We start from the raw sequence: 13,423 nt of genomic DNA on the forward strand, positions 1-13,423 counted from the left end.
TTCTCCTCTTCTTCTGTTTCGGATACTCTTTCAACTGTGTCCACGGCATCCTGATGTGCATCTACAATTCCGTCCTTTTGATGATCTTCAATCACGTTTTCCTTCCTCCTGCCGGCCAGCTACACGAAAACTACAGAGAGTGGCTACTTGTACATAGTTGTTGCCCTGCTACAGTGCTGGTATCTATATTCGGCTATATAATGTGTCCGTCCTGTATTCCTCAAGATTGTTTGCCTACAACAGTATATTCACCGAGATCGAACTGTTTCTGATCACCCTGGAGGAGCTGAGTGGTTTCAAATTTGAAAACGAGGCGGAAGGACAGAACATTTCAGCGCGGGATGCAGATCACTTGAAAAAGATAATTAGGACACTGGGTATTCATCATCAAATCATTTTCAAGTGAGTATAAACCATGAAACTATACATTCACATGATTTTCAAGTGAGTTAACATATTGGCGGTTAAAAACACAAGCAGTGTCGAATAAATAAAACTGGAAGCTAGTGGCTTGGTTCTAGCTAATGAAAAAATTCAGTTGAATAATCATGTGCCAGTTTAAGGTAGATGCAAATAAAAATCATGACATAAAGTAATAAAACTTTTACAAGAACATACAACATCACTTGGAATGTTAGTGGTGGAACATACTCAAACCACTTGGAGAAACTTTTTGTAATTCAAAAACACATTATAAGAGCTATATTGGGAAAACCCAGACTCTATCCAAGTGAGTACCTGTTTAGTGAGCTAGATGTTTTAACTGTCAGGCAGCTTTACATAAAAAATTTAATAATCTACATAAATAAACATATGAATCTTTTCAACCTGCGTGTTTCACCATATAAACTCCGTCCCTTATCTATTACCTTCAAATTACAGATACTATTTTATCAATTTGTAGAAAACAATTTTTATATCAGGTATCAAAGCTCATCAATGTTATTCCTAACCATTTTATCACTAGTAAATTGAATAGAAAACTGCTAATTGAAATTCATACATGGATAATCTCGAACAATGTAATTTTGGCAATGTAATTTCTCATAGTTAGTATAAAGACTTCTCATGGTTTTTATGTAATCTTCAACTATTCTTTACTTTCCCCTATGCCTTCACTCTGCTCTTTCTCTTCCCTTCCTCACTCACTTTTTCTTTTCCCTATTTCTTAATAATATCCCATTGTTATTTTCTTATACTGTTAAGCATTGAACACTCGGCCTCTGCGCTCAGGTTCTCGAACCTTGCAGGGACTTCCCGTTTTTAATATAGTTATGTATAATCCTATTAATGGTATTTTTTTCATTTATATTGTATTTTACTTTTTTTATTATAACCGTTTTTGTCATTGTAATTATGTTTTTGGGACAAATAAAGATTGATTTGATTGGACCAATTTCTAACCTTCCTAAAGAATTTCTATCTCTTGGACCCAGATTTTTGATACTAGTATAGATGCAGATCAATAATTCTCTCCTGATATGACAATTTATTACAATCTTAGATCTAACTTAAACTAATTTTAATCCCTGTTAATCAGCAATTTATAGTGTAATATTTCAATTAACATGAAAAAAAAATATTTTCAGGAAAATGTCAATGTTTGAAGAGGGTGGACGATATCATCTTTTCTATGTGAATGCAAGTCTGTGCTCACTTCTATGCTTAGCCATATTTGTACACAGGTAATATAAATTTATTTAAACTCATAAAATTATTAATAAATAAGATTGATTTATATTATAATTTTAAGTAGTTTTTTTTCAATAATTGAATGATTCAATTGTTTATAATAATGATAATAATAATAATATAATAATACACAGGTAATATAAATTAATTTAAAAATTTACTCATAAAATTAAAAATAAGTGTCTTCAACAATTATCTTTGATTTATTTATAATTTTAAGTAGTTTTTTCAATAATTGGATATTTTAATTGTTTATAATAATAATATCGAGTGACTGGCTGGCTCAGGTCTGGTGTCAGAGTTTTCAGGTCACACCCGATCAATTTCAGGGCCTCTGAATGACCTAACCCATGATTTAATTGGTTGAATGATATTAGATGGTTAATGGATTATGCTTCTTAGCACCATAGAACAATAGTTTTTGAATTAATGCCTACATTTATATGGGCCTTGAATTTATAAGAAAACTTTCCATTCACAGGGATTATTTAGAGGATTTAGAATGTTTTTGGTGAGAAGTTGCAAAGTTTGTTGATAAAAGTCTACTATACCACAAAAAATATGTGTAGGAAATTAAAGTGAGTTATTTTTCGTGTGATATCTGTTTTGTTTCATATTTTAACAATTTCTATACTATGTTAAAAGGCTGGGAATTATATCACAAACATACAACGATAGATGCCTTTATTTTTGGACTTTAAAAATTAAGAGTAATGTGAACGTATTAACTAGGAGGACACAGTAAAGAGGAGATAGAGAGAGAGAGAGAGAGAGATTGATTGAGTACATTATTTATGTAGATTACAATATTACTGGCTTTACACTTATATACAATAGCTTACAATAGCTTACAATACAGCAAAATTATTATAGATGAATTTACATAATATAGACTAAGAAAATAATTATGAACTGTATATGATAAGAAAAAAGCAATCTGTAATAAATGTAGATATTATATTGTTATGCATCTACATAAACTGGCGAAGCTTTGGACATATCAATGTCCATTCTGCGGAAAGAATATTAAAAATATCCTCCTCACTAACTCTCTACTAAAAGAGAAAGAGAGAGAGAGAGAGAGAGAGAGAGCAACTATTGTATTGATGAATGAATAAATTTATGAACAGATTGCTTAAATAACATGTAGTTTTAATTATGCTATCGAATTATTAATTTTATTCAATTATTCATTTATTTTTATGTTTCTAGAGAGTGACATCACATCACTTGAAAGTCAGATACGGTTTATTAGCATTGAGTATGTTAGCTGGTTGTATGGTTTATTCAGAGAATGGCCAACGTTTGATGAACAGGGTAAGTTGAAAAATGAAAACAAATAATTTCAACTAGATTTTTCATTTTTACTCAAAATGTTGACGTGTAATAGAATGTTGTGTTCAGAAAGTAAAGCGAGTAATAATTATGATTTTCCTCCACCTTCTGTCTAAAGTACTTACTTTACTCCCTGAAACATAATACTAAAGTGTCACTTTTTCGCTCTCGTTAGTAAAAAACAGAAAAAATTCCCTAGGGAGGAAAAATGACTCCATTTAAATAACATGGGAAGCATCTCTATTTTGAAAACTTACACTGTAATAGGTAAGAAGGTCTAAGCTCAGATGAGGAAGTATATGGAGTAGTCAGTCATTGAGCCAACTAAACTCAACCAGATTTGATCAACATATGAAATATATGTTTTTATGCTAAAATTATAACAAACTTCATATCACTATACTAAAAAAATGTATAAATATTTTTTTATATTCCATGCTATTCAAAATACCAGTCAACGAATATTCCTTATTAACTAATCAAATTTGAAACAGGAACCTCATCATAGCTGTAGTTGTGGCGGCCATTGTTGTTACAACTTTTGCCGACAGATGGGAAAAATGTTTTGTATATCACAAGTGAAATAGTTATTTGTATATCTAGAGTGAAAAGTGCTGTTTTTTCTCCCTGAAGGAAAAGTTTGAAGCCCGAGGCGAAGCCGAGGGCAACAATTTTCCTGAGGGAGAAAAAACATTTTTCCTCCACCTACATTTTTATAAAAACTGCTAATAAAATAATTTTTAAAAACGTATGTGACCAAACAATGTGTTACAACATAATCTAAAAAGTAAACAGAAACAGCTGGCTTGTAATCACAGTTCTCCTCCGACAGCACTATCTGTCGGCTAAAGTTGTAACAACAATGACAGCCAAAACTACAGCTATGATGAAGTTCCCGTTTCAAATTTGATTAGTTAATAAGTAATATTCGTTGGCTGATATTTTGGATAACATGGAATAAAAGGAAAAAATATATATACATTTTTTTTAGTATAGTGATATGAAGTTTGTAATAATAATTTCAGCATACAAACATAAATTTTATATATCGATCAAATGTCTGGTTGAGGTATTGAATATTAGTTGGTTTAATGACTACTCTATATGCTTCCTCATCTGAGCTTAGACCTTCTGACCTATTCCAAAAGTACGTTTTTTAAAATAGAGATGCTTCCCATGTTATTTAAATGGAGTCACTTTTACTCCCTAGGGAGTTTTTATGTTTTTTAGTACCGAGAGCGAAAAAGTGACACTTTAGTATCATGTTTCAGGGAGTAAAGTAAGTACTTTTGACAGTAGGTGGAGGAAAAATGTTTTTTCTCCCTCAGGAAAATTGTTTCCCTCGGCTTCGCCTCGGACTTCAAACTTTTCCCTCAAGGAGAAAAAACAGCACTTTTCACTTAAGATGTACACATAACTATTTGAGTAGCCTATTTATAATAGTATGATAGAGATATGATTAATAACATGTCATCTATCTATGATATAATAAAGAAAAGAATAGGCATATACATGTACGGGGTAGGAAATTAATGAATGACGCATCATCACGTCTGAACTACTGGACTGATTAACTTGATTTTTGCATAAGATTCTTAATCTTAATTTACCGAGGATGGTTATAGGCCTATTTTGAATTCATCAAGATTTTAGTAGGTCAAGTTTTCAGTTTGTCAAATTTTTAATTAGACCCCCGATTACCTGCTCCTTGATGTACGGGATAGGAAATTCATGAATGACGCATCATCACGTCTGAACTACTGGACTGATTAACTTGATTTTTGCATATATAGATTCTTAATCCTTATTTACCGAGGATGGTTATAAGCCTATTTTGAATTCATCAAGATTTTAGTAGGTCAAGTTTTCAGTTTCTCAAATTTTTAATTAGACCCTTGAATACCTGCTCCTTGATGTACGGGATAGGAAATTCATGAATGACGCATCATCACGTCTGAACTACTGGACTGATTAACTTAAAATTCTGCATGTAGATTCTTAATTTACCGAGGATGGTTATAGGCCTATTTTGAATTCATTAAGATTTTAGTAGGTCAAGTTATCAATTTGTCAAGTTTTTTATTAGACCCTTGCGGAGCATGGGTTACCTGCTAGTTCATAGTAGATGAAAGATTATGACCATTGAATCGTGAAGAATATTCAATTGTGATTAGGTGGAAAGATAGGAACTAATTAGAAAAGAATGAAAGAGATGAAAATGTTTATTAAACAAATCCAATAACCTACGTCTCTCATACGGTCAAATTCTAAGATTGACAAAGATGATGTTTCTACACTTGTTGCACGTTGCACAAATAGCTATCAATATTATCGAGCAGTGGCGTATCCAGAAAAGAAATTCGGGTACATTGGAGTTTGAATTGGTTTGTTTTTTCAGATTGGTTTCTACATGGATGCAGGTTTGATGCCTAGTGAGATCGGACTCCCCAAGTAGTCTTAGGGAGTAGTAGGGAGTAAAGTAGTCAAGGAGTAGGAAGCACCTAAACTTTGAGGTGACACGGGGGGTGTAGAGGGGTCCTCCCACCAAAGGGGGGTCCGGGGGTCCTCCCCCGAAAAATTTTGAAAATATACGTTCAATTTGGTGCGATTTTACGCAATTTTCACTTGAAAACAAACATTCCATTCAAGTTTTTTTGTGATCAGTAGACCACTTATTATTTTGATAATAAGTATTATCGAAATAATAATATTATTTTGCACTTATTATTTAGGAGTGGCCGTAGCCGAGTGGATCAGATGCTGGCTTTGTGATTCAGAGGCCCGGGTTCAAATCCCGGCCCGGGTAAGATATTTATCTCGGGCCACTCCCGTGTATCGGATGGACACGTTAAGCCGTCGGTCCCGGCTGCCTAAAAAGTAGTCGTTAGGTCATGTCAGAGGCCCTGAAATTGATCAGTTGCGACCTGAAAACTCTGACACCAGACCTGAGCCAGCCAGGTCACTCGATATTATTATTATTATTTATTTCGATTTTCCCTTGGAAATGTCATAGGGTTTTTGATTAAATAGCAAATAGAATGGAATGGAGTAGAATTTTATTAGTCATTCAATTGTTAACAAAAAGTGATTTTGTAGAAGGCCTACTCATTATTAGATAACAAGATAGAATGCTTAAATTTTGGCTCCAATAAAGCACTATTTCAACCAACTAAATTAACTTTTAACTATTAACTTACAACTAAATCGATCAGTTGCGACCTGAAAACTCTGACACCAGACCTGAGCCAGCCAGGTCACTCGAATATTATTATTATTATTATTAACCAACTTTATAGGTTTAGTTTTAACTTGATTAACCATTTTTTTCAAATTCACATGATTTTTACTTGAGTGTTCAAACTTACATTGTTTCTTTGGGGGGGGGGGATAAAAAATTTTTTTCCAACTATTTTTTTCCCTCCTGTCCACGGTAGAAACTACGCCCGTTCATCATAACTGTGAAATTTTCGGGGGTTCTCTCTAGCAGAAACTGCTGGAACTTTGTTTAAGGATATGCATGGAAATGAATAAAACTATGACCAACTAGAACAATATAAGCTACATTGAATTTCTTCATAATAATAGATAGTAAAAAGAGAACTAGTTTGAGTGCTATTGTAGTTTCTCTAACCCCTGCTATCTAGTCACTATGCACTAGACACTCACTGTCTATAAGAAAATAGCTCAATATTATAATTGCTATTGCAGTGCTATTCTCTCACCCCTTAAATTATATTTCTCGACTTACATAGTACAATATAACAAAAATATGACATTAGATGCTAATTTTTGGGGCTGATCCAGCCACAAAAAATCCAGGTTCCATTTCGGAGGGGTACATCCCCATATCCCCCCCCCTGGATACGTCACTGTTATCGAGTAATAACCGAAACATAGTCAGAACTGACCTAAACCGTAACATCCGGTCTCAAAGACCGGGTCTTGCTTAAAGTGTTATATTTGATATATTTTCTACTAAATATGAATTTAAATATTTTTCATTGGTAAATTCCAATTATAGTAAAGTATAATGTATATTTCAGTTGCAAATTAAGTGATGGAAGAATAGAATAAAAATTGGAAACATTGATATGTAATAACATTGATATGTAATGTTGGATGTAAGAAAACACACAATACAAAAATCCATGTAAGGTATACTATCAGTTACTACTCAGAACAATAATCATGGAGAAATATTTTATCAATATAGGCTTCATAGCAAAACTGAAAGGTAATCATTGAAAATAATAATGTTTTTCATTGCTATCAAGAACCTTGTTTGAGCAAACGTTTTCAGCCTCCAGTTATTTTATTAGCAAGAAAAGTTCATAAATAACTATAGTGGTCGGAATCATCTATTTCGTCAAGCGAATTTTTATTTTGACACTTCATTGTGAAGCATCCTATTGATACAAGTTCTAAAGGCTGGGGCTTGTATGGTTGATAACTCGTCCATTGTCATCAATTTTCCTAAACCAACGTTTTCTAAATTGCAAAAATTAGTTTTTCAGATAAAATATGTCAATAAAATACCGAAATAATGGTGAGATAAACATAAGAAAAAAATTGAATGCTCAAAATATCTGTTAGTCGAAACATCCGGTATTCTAGGCCGGTAAAAAATAAACATCCGAAAGATCCGGTAGCTGAGACCGGTACGTTCTCAATAGATTGATGTTTACTTGATAACCGTGAGTTGGGGACTGACGAGCATTGTTGGAGAATGTTGAGGAATAGTGGGGGAGAAGGTATTAGAGCGGGTAGCAATTTTTGATTCACAATTTTGCCACTATAGAAAAAATAATTTTGCCTCTGGTCTCACAGACCGGTGTTTCGGTTAAAGTGTTAATAAATTATATATTGCAGGGTGAAAAAACGAGAAAGGCAATCTACGAATGTTCCTGGATGGACAAACCAATCTGGGTACAGAAAGCGCTTCTGATCATGATGATGAGAAACACACAGGATTTCGAAATTAATTTCTACGGAATTTTCAAAACTAACAGGAGTAACGTCAGCAGTGTGAGTATTTCTTAAATAATATTAAGAAAAGATCACCATTGGTTGTTATGAGGGTGTTCACACACATTAACAAGATGGTAATGATTGTTTTAAATTGAACACGATTAGATCTTATGAAACAGTACAAAACATAGACAGAATTCTTCATTGTTGTTTCCCATCACGAACTGCTTATTATTGAATCACTTTTTGTTATTAAAAAACGACTAGCAGTCAGATATTTTACAATAAATGAATAAATCACTCACTGTGACAACGAGATCTTTCGGCAGGTCCGCCATCTTCTTGGTTGTCAAGAAGATGACTGACCTGCTGAAAGATCTCGTTGTCACAGTGAGAGATTAAATCATTTATTGTAAAATATCTGACTGCTTGTCGCTTTTTCTAATAACAAAAAGTGATAGGCAGAATGTTAATGTTCTTCATTAAATTGAATACGGTTAGTTTTTATGGAAGTGTGATTCACACATTGGCAAAATGGAAATACTCTATGAAAACCATTGGTATTCTTTTTTTTGGCCAAGCAGAACTGAATTCATTGAATAAAATCACAATATGTTGCGAATTCTACACAGTTTTATCGGTACACGACCATGGTTTCGTGACCACACCGGTCACATTTTCGAGTTGACTGGAAACTTACTTAACAACATATTTGTGTTTTTATTCAATTATGGAACGGTTCTACAAAATTGACAATGACTCAGTCGAATTTTTGAATTCATTGAAAAAACCTCGCATGGTACTTAAAATAATTACTAATTTACAAGCCGCACTTGTATTAGATTATATTCATAGATTAGATCTGTATTTCATAAAGAAAAAAACATTAGGAGATATTCCAAGGTATAGGCCGATTATTTATTTTAATCTATGTTGTAGATTATATTCATAGATTTAGATCTGTATTATCATAAAGAAAAAAAACATTAGCAGATATTCCATGGTATAGGCCGATTATTTTCCAAATTTCAAGCCGGTTTTTTGTTGACTAAAGCCGATTAATGTTGACTGTCATTATTAATGTTTTGTTGGGGTGAGACTGTAAAAACGGCACAGTATGAGAGACTACCAGCGTCACATAGCTTCACGAAAAAGAACTACTAGGACTATCGGCTTGAGTTAACAATGAAATTTGCAACATAAACGCCCTATACGATATAATATAATCTCATCTTATGCTATCTTTTCTTTATGGTATCACCATAAATGATACAGTATCACCACACATGATACAGTATCAACACAATATGATACAGTATCACCACACATGATACAGTATCAACACAATATGATACAGTATCACCAACACTGATACAGTATCAACACAATATGATATAGTATCATCTCAACTTGATACACAACACCATGAAATATGGTCGAATTTCCAGCTAACTGTTTCCCCTGTTGTCAATATTTACAGTAGCAGAAGTCTTCGGGGTGGAATACAGCATTCAATTTGGATTTTCGTTTAAAATAATTAAGAATATAATTTTATATTCTATCTTTTCTCTAAGGTATTATTAATTGATTCATCTTGTTTGTCCAATGTGGACTTGTTATATACTAGTTCTGTTCTTTCAGTACAACCCCTACTGTTCCAATTATTTTTATACAAATTTATGCTTAATTTTATGTATTTTTTTTTATGTAATTGAATTATATTGTTTTTTACAGTTACTACAGGCTGCCTACTCCTACTTCAGCTTCCTAAACAATACAAACTGAATAGCTAATGGTTGAAATATTTGTTTCAATGGTTGAAAAGTAATCTATAGTTTATATTATGAAACTAAATATAGTGTAGTTTACTTTGTAAATATTAATAAACGAAATTTGAAGAAACTTTATAATTAATCTATAGTTAATATTATGAAACCGAATATAGTATAGTTCACTATGTAAATATTAATAAACGAAATTTGAAGAAACTATAATATCAGTGATTTTAATCTTACTTTGTTTTAATCCTCAAGCCCTGCACACAGGGACAATAAAGGCCCTCGAACCCCCCACACACAGGGACAATAGTGGTCCTCGAGCTCCCTACACACAGGGACATTAGTGGTCCTCGAGCTCCCTACACACAGGGAAAATAGTGGTCCTCGAAATCCCTACACACAGGGACAATAGTGTCCCACAAGCCCCCTACACACAGAGACAATAGTCGCGTTCACTTTTTAGCCGCCAGAAGAGACAAAGAGCCATTACACAGGGACATTAGCAGCGTTCAAACCACTTCGCACAAAAGACGAAATTTTAGTAGCCGCCACTAAATGCCAAGTCTAGTGGATGCCACTATTGTCCATTTGTGCTGGAGGCTTGGAATCACTCTTTATGTGATACCACTTTGTCATTTGTGATTTTTTTCATTTTGTTAAATTGATAAGACCCGAATCGTATGTTTTTACTGTCACCAGTAATAATACCCAAATTGAATTTTTCAACAGTTTTGTAAATATGTTGTTCATGGGATACAATAATCTTGAACAAATGATTCCTTTTCATGTGAGGTGGTAGGTACTGATTCAATGATGATCATCAATATATTCATCATCGTATTGCGAGTATACACTTACGCTTGTGGCCTTTCTCCGTCACTGTCCCTGATGATTAATGACACCCAAGTCCTCCCATTCATAGCGTCTACCTATCTTTATTGTGATATTCTGGACAATGGATCGCTCAGTGGACTACTTTTTCCCTGATCGCTCATCGGACGACACCGAAGACTACTGCGACGTGCGACTACAAAGATTTACAAGAGGGAAAACATCTTGAGTGACAATCACTTTCGCAGCATTTCTCATAAAAATAGCACCAACGCTTCACGTTCAACTAATGCGGCCAGTTTGAAGTCAACTGAGAGAACTGTGGCGTGAATTGAATCAAGGCGGGAAGTTTGAAATCAACTAGTTAATCAAGCTACAATGAGGCCCACGTTATAATGACAAAGGAGAAAAGCGTTGCCAATTCTCTGCCTTGCCACTGCCTTCTATAGAGGATAGCTGATATATCTGATATAATATTAACTGTTTATTCTTGTTTAAAATAGCCAATTATAATTTTATTACTATCGTATTTCATAAAACTTTAAAGTGAAAAACACTCACATTCTTTGATGTGGCGACGTCAGTTTCGTGCTGGTGTTGCACATTCTCAAGCCAAACAGCCAACATGCAGTTTCTGTCTGGCTTGAAAATGTGCGATACCAGCACGAAACGGACGTTGCCACATCAAAGAATGTGAGTGTTTTTTCAATTTAAAGTTATATAAGAATACATTAGTAATAATTCCTGTGAAAAGAAGATGGATAACCAACAATGATAGGTTTATTGATTTGATATTTACTGTTCATTTACGTTTAAAATAATCAATTATATTTTATTAAGCAAATGTCGCCACATCAAAGAATGAGAGCGTTTTTTCACTTTAAAGTTTTATGTAATTGATAGTAATAATAATAGTGAAAACAAGATGGATGACCAACAACGAATTATATTTAATTCCGCAAAAAAATTCAATGATTGAATACTGAATTTTCAAAACTAAGATAAAATATTCTCTTTTTGTGTAGTGAGAAGTTGATATTGTGGTAATTATTCATATTGAATGAAAAAGACTAAGAAATTGTCAAAAAAACACTGATTCATTGATAATTAGAAAGACCGGTTCGGTTATTACACCATTGTCAATCTCTGATAAACTTATGTCTGTTATCAGAGATGACAATGGTGTAATAACCGAAACCGGTCTTCTAATTATCAATGAATCAGTGGTTTTTTGACAATTTCTTAGTCTTTTTCATTCAATAAAATATTCTGTTAATTAATTATATTTCTAAGGCTAGGGCCACACGAGCGCACAAAATGCGTCCGTTGCAACTTACTTTTCGACGTCCGTTTTAGAAATACATAGAAGTGAATTGGTGACAACACACGAGGTACGTGCGTACCAAGTAACGGAAGTCGTAACGGACGGTGATTTTTGAACTGCGCAGAAATGCTACAACGCACGTCGAGACATGCAAAAATTATTGCTTCGTCTGGTTCAATTGCGTAAAGCCAACTGACGTTGACGCACCACACTCAACGCTCGTGTGGTGTCTGGCGACGGCCGCAAAAAGTAAGTTGCAACGGACGCACTATGTGCGCTCGTGTGGCCCTAGCCTACATTGTGATCTGGCAACGTAGTGGAGCTAGAAAAGGATAGAGCTATCTGCTTCGTCAAATGATAGACAAGGATAGCAACACCAATGCTAATCAAATACTGCCATTATGACTTGGACCTCACTATAGTTAATTAATCTGTAAATGGATGGCAAGGATTGAATTTAAAAATACAAAAATTGACGGTGAAAAATTCTACCGAGCTGACATTTTGAATTGAATCTTAAAGTACCTAGGAGAAAATTTGATTGCTTGTGAATATTTTTTGAAGTGAAAAGTGGAATCTTAAACTCATTCTTTTTTGAAACTTTTATTTGTAAAAATTTGGGAGAAGACAGTTTTGGGCTATGCCTGTTGTCTTCACCCAATCATATTATATATTATAATCATGATATATATATCAATTCAACTGTTTACCACAGAATATTAAAGCTGCCCAAACCCTAAACTCTTTCAAGACTAATCTAAAATGTTGGCTATTAGAGAAATGTTTTTATGAGTGGCGAAGTATCTTCGACCATTGAATACGTTGCATTAGTTATAAATGTTGTATGGTCTTAGATATAGGTTATTTGTTGTTTTGTTATTTGTGTTATGATGTACGAGATTGTTTTATTATGTACAGAATTGTTGTGTTTTGTGTCAATATGTTGTTTTCTCTTCATTGTATGACTATTGTCCATATGGTGCTTGTCACTATCCATGACAGTATAATAAACCAATAAACCAATGATTTGTAATTGTCAATGAAATAAATAAATGAATAAACAAATGGATAAAAAAATAGATAATAAATCAATATGATACTGGAAAAATTCACTACATCTTTGAGATTGAACTAATTTATTAATACAACAAATATAAAACATATAGATAAGATACATTGATATAGTATGCTTGATCTAGGGAAGATACTTAGATACGTTAGCACCCTGACAATAGAAGATAATTTGATTTCTTGTGAATAAGATAAATAGAGAAACAATAGCATTAGTAGATATCCCATGGTATAGGACGTTTATGTCGCAACTTTTACGTTATCTCAAGCGATAGTTCACGTAGTTTTTCCCCATGCAGCTGTGGACGCTGGTAGTGTCTCAAATTGTGATGTTCATACACTCTCACCCCAACAAAACAGTAAAAACTGACAATAATCGACTTGAGATAACAGCAAAAGTTGCGACATAAATTCCCTATACCAT

The 13,423-nt window shown here is 33.5% G+C and overlaps 1 protein-coding gene across 1 annotated transcript; it reads left to right on the top strand.

Moving 5' to 3' along the window:
- The first annotated feature begins 1,622 nt into the window (after positions 1-1,622).
- LOC120356355 lies at positions 1,623-9,958 on the top strand. The gene is made up of 4 exons (XM_039445278.1): positions 1,623-1,685; positions 2,905-3,009; positions 7,897-8,052; positions 9,730-9,958. Exons 1-4 carry the CDS (start codon positions 1,662-1,664, stop codon positions 9,778-9,780), a joined length of 336 nt encoding a protein of 111 aa, XP_039301212.1. The 5' UTR covers positions 1,623-1,661; the 3' UTR covers positions 9,781-9,958.
- The last annotated feature ends 3,465 nt before the right edge of the window (positions 9,959-13,423 follow it).

This window comes from Nilaparvata lugens, unplaced genomic scaffold (assembly GCF_014356525.2).
Source record: "Nilaparvata lugens isolate BPH unplaced genomic scaffold, ASM1435652v1 scaffold6545, whole genome shotgun sequence".
Classification (NCBI taxonomy): Eukaryota; Metazoa; Arthropoda; class Insecta; order Hemiptera; family Delphacidae; genus Nilaparvata; species Nilaparvata lugens.

Excerpts from the sequence above, each read along its gene's own strand:
- LOC120356355 (XM_039445278.1), top strand. The coding sequence starts at position 1,662 with ATGCTTAGCCATATTTGTACACAG. Across the intron at positions 3,010-7,896 it reads GCCAACGTTTGATGAACAGG|GGTGAAAAAACGAGAAAGGC; the intron begins GTAAGTTGAAAA and ends TATATATTGCAG. Across the intron at positions 8,053-9,729 it reads ACAGGAGTAACGTCAGCAGT|TTACTACAGGCTGCCTACTC; the intron begins GTGAGTATTTCT and ends TGTTTTTTACAG.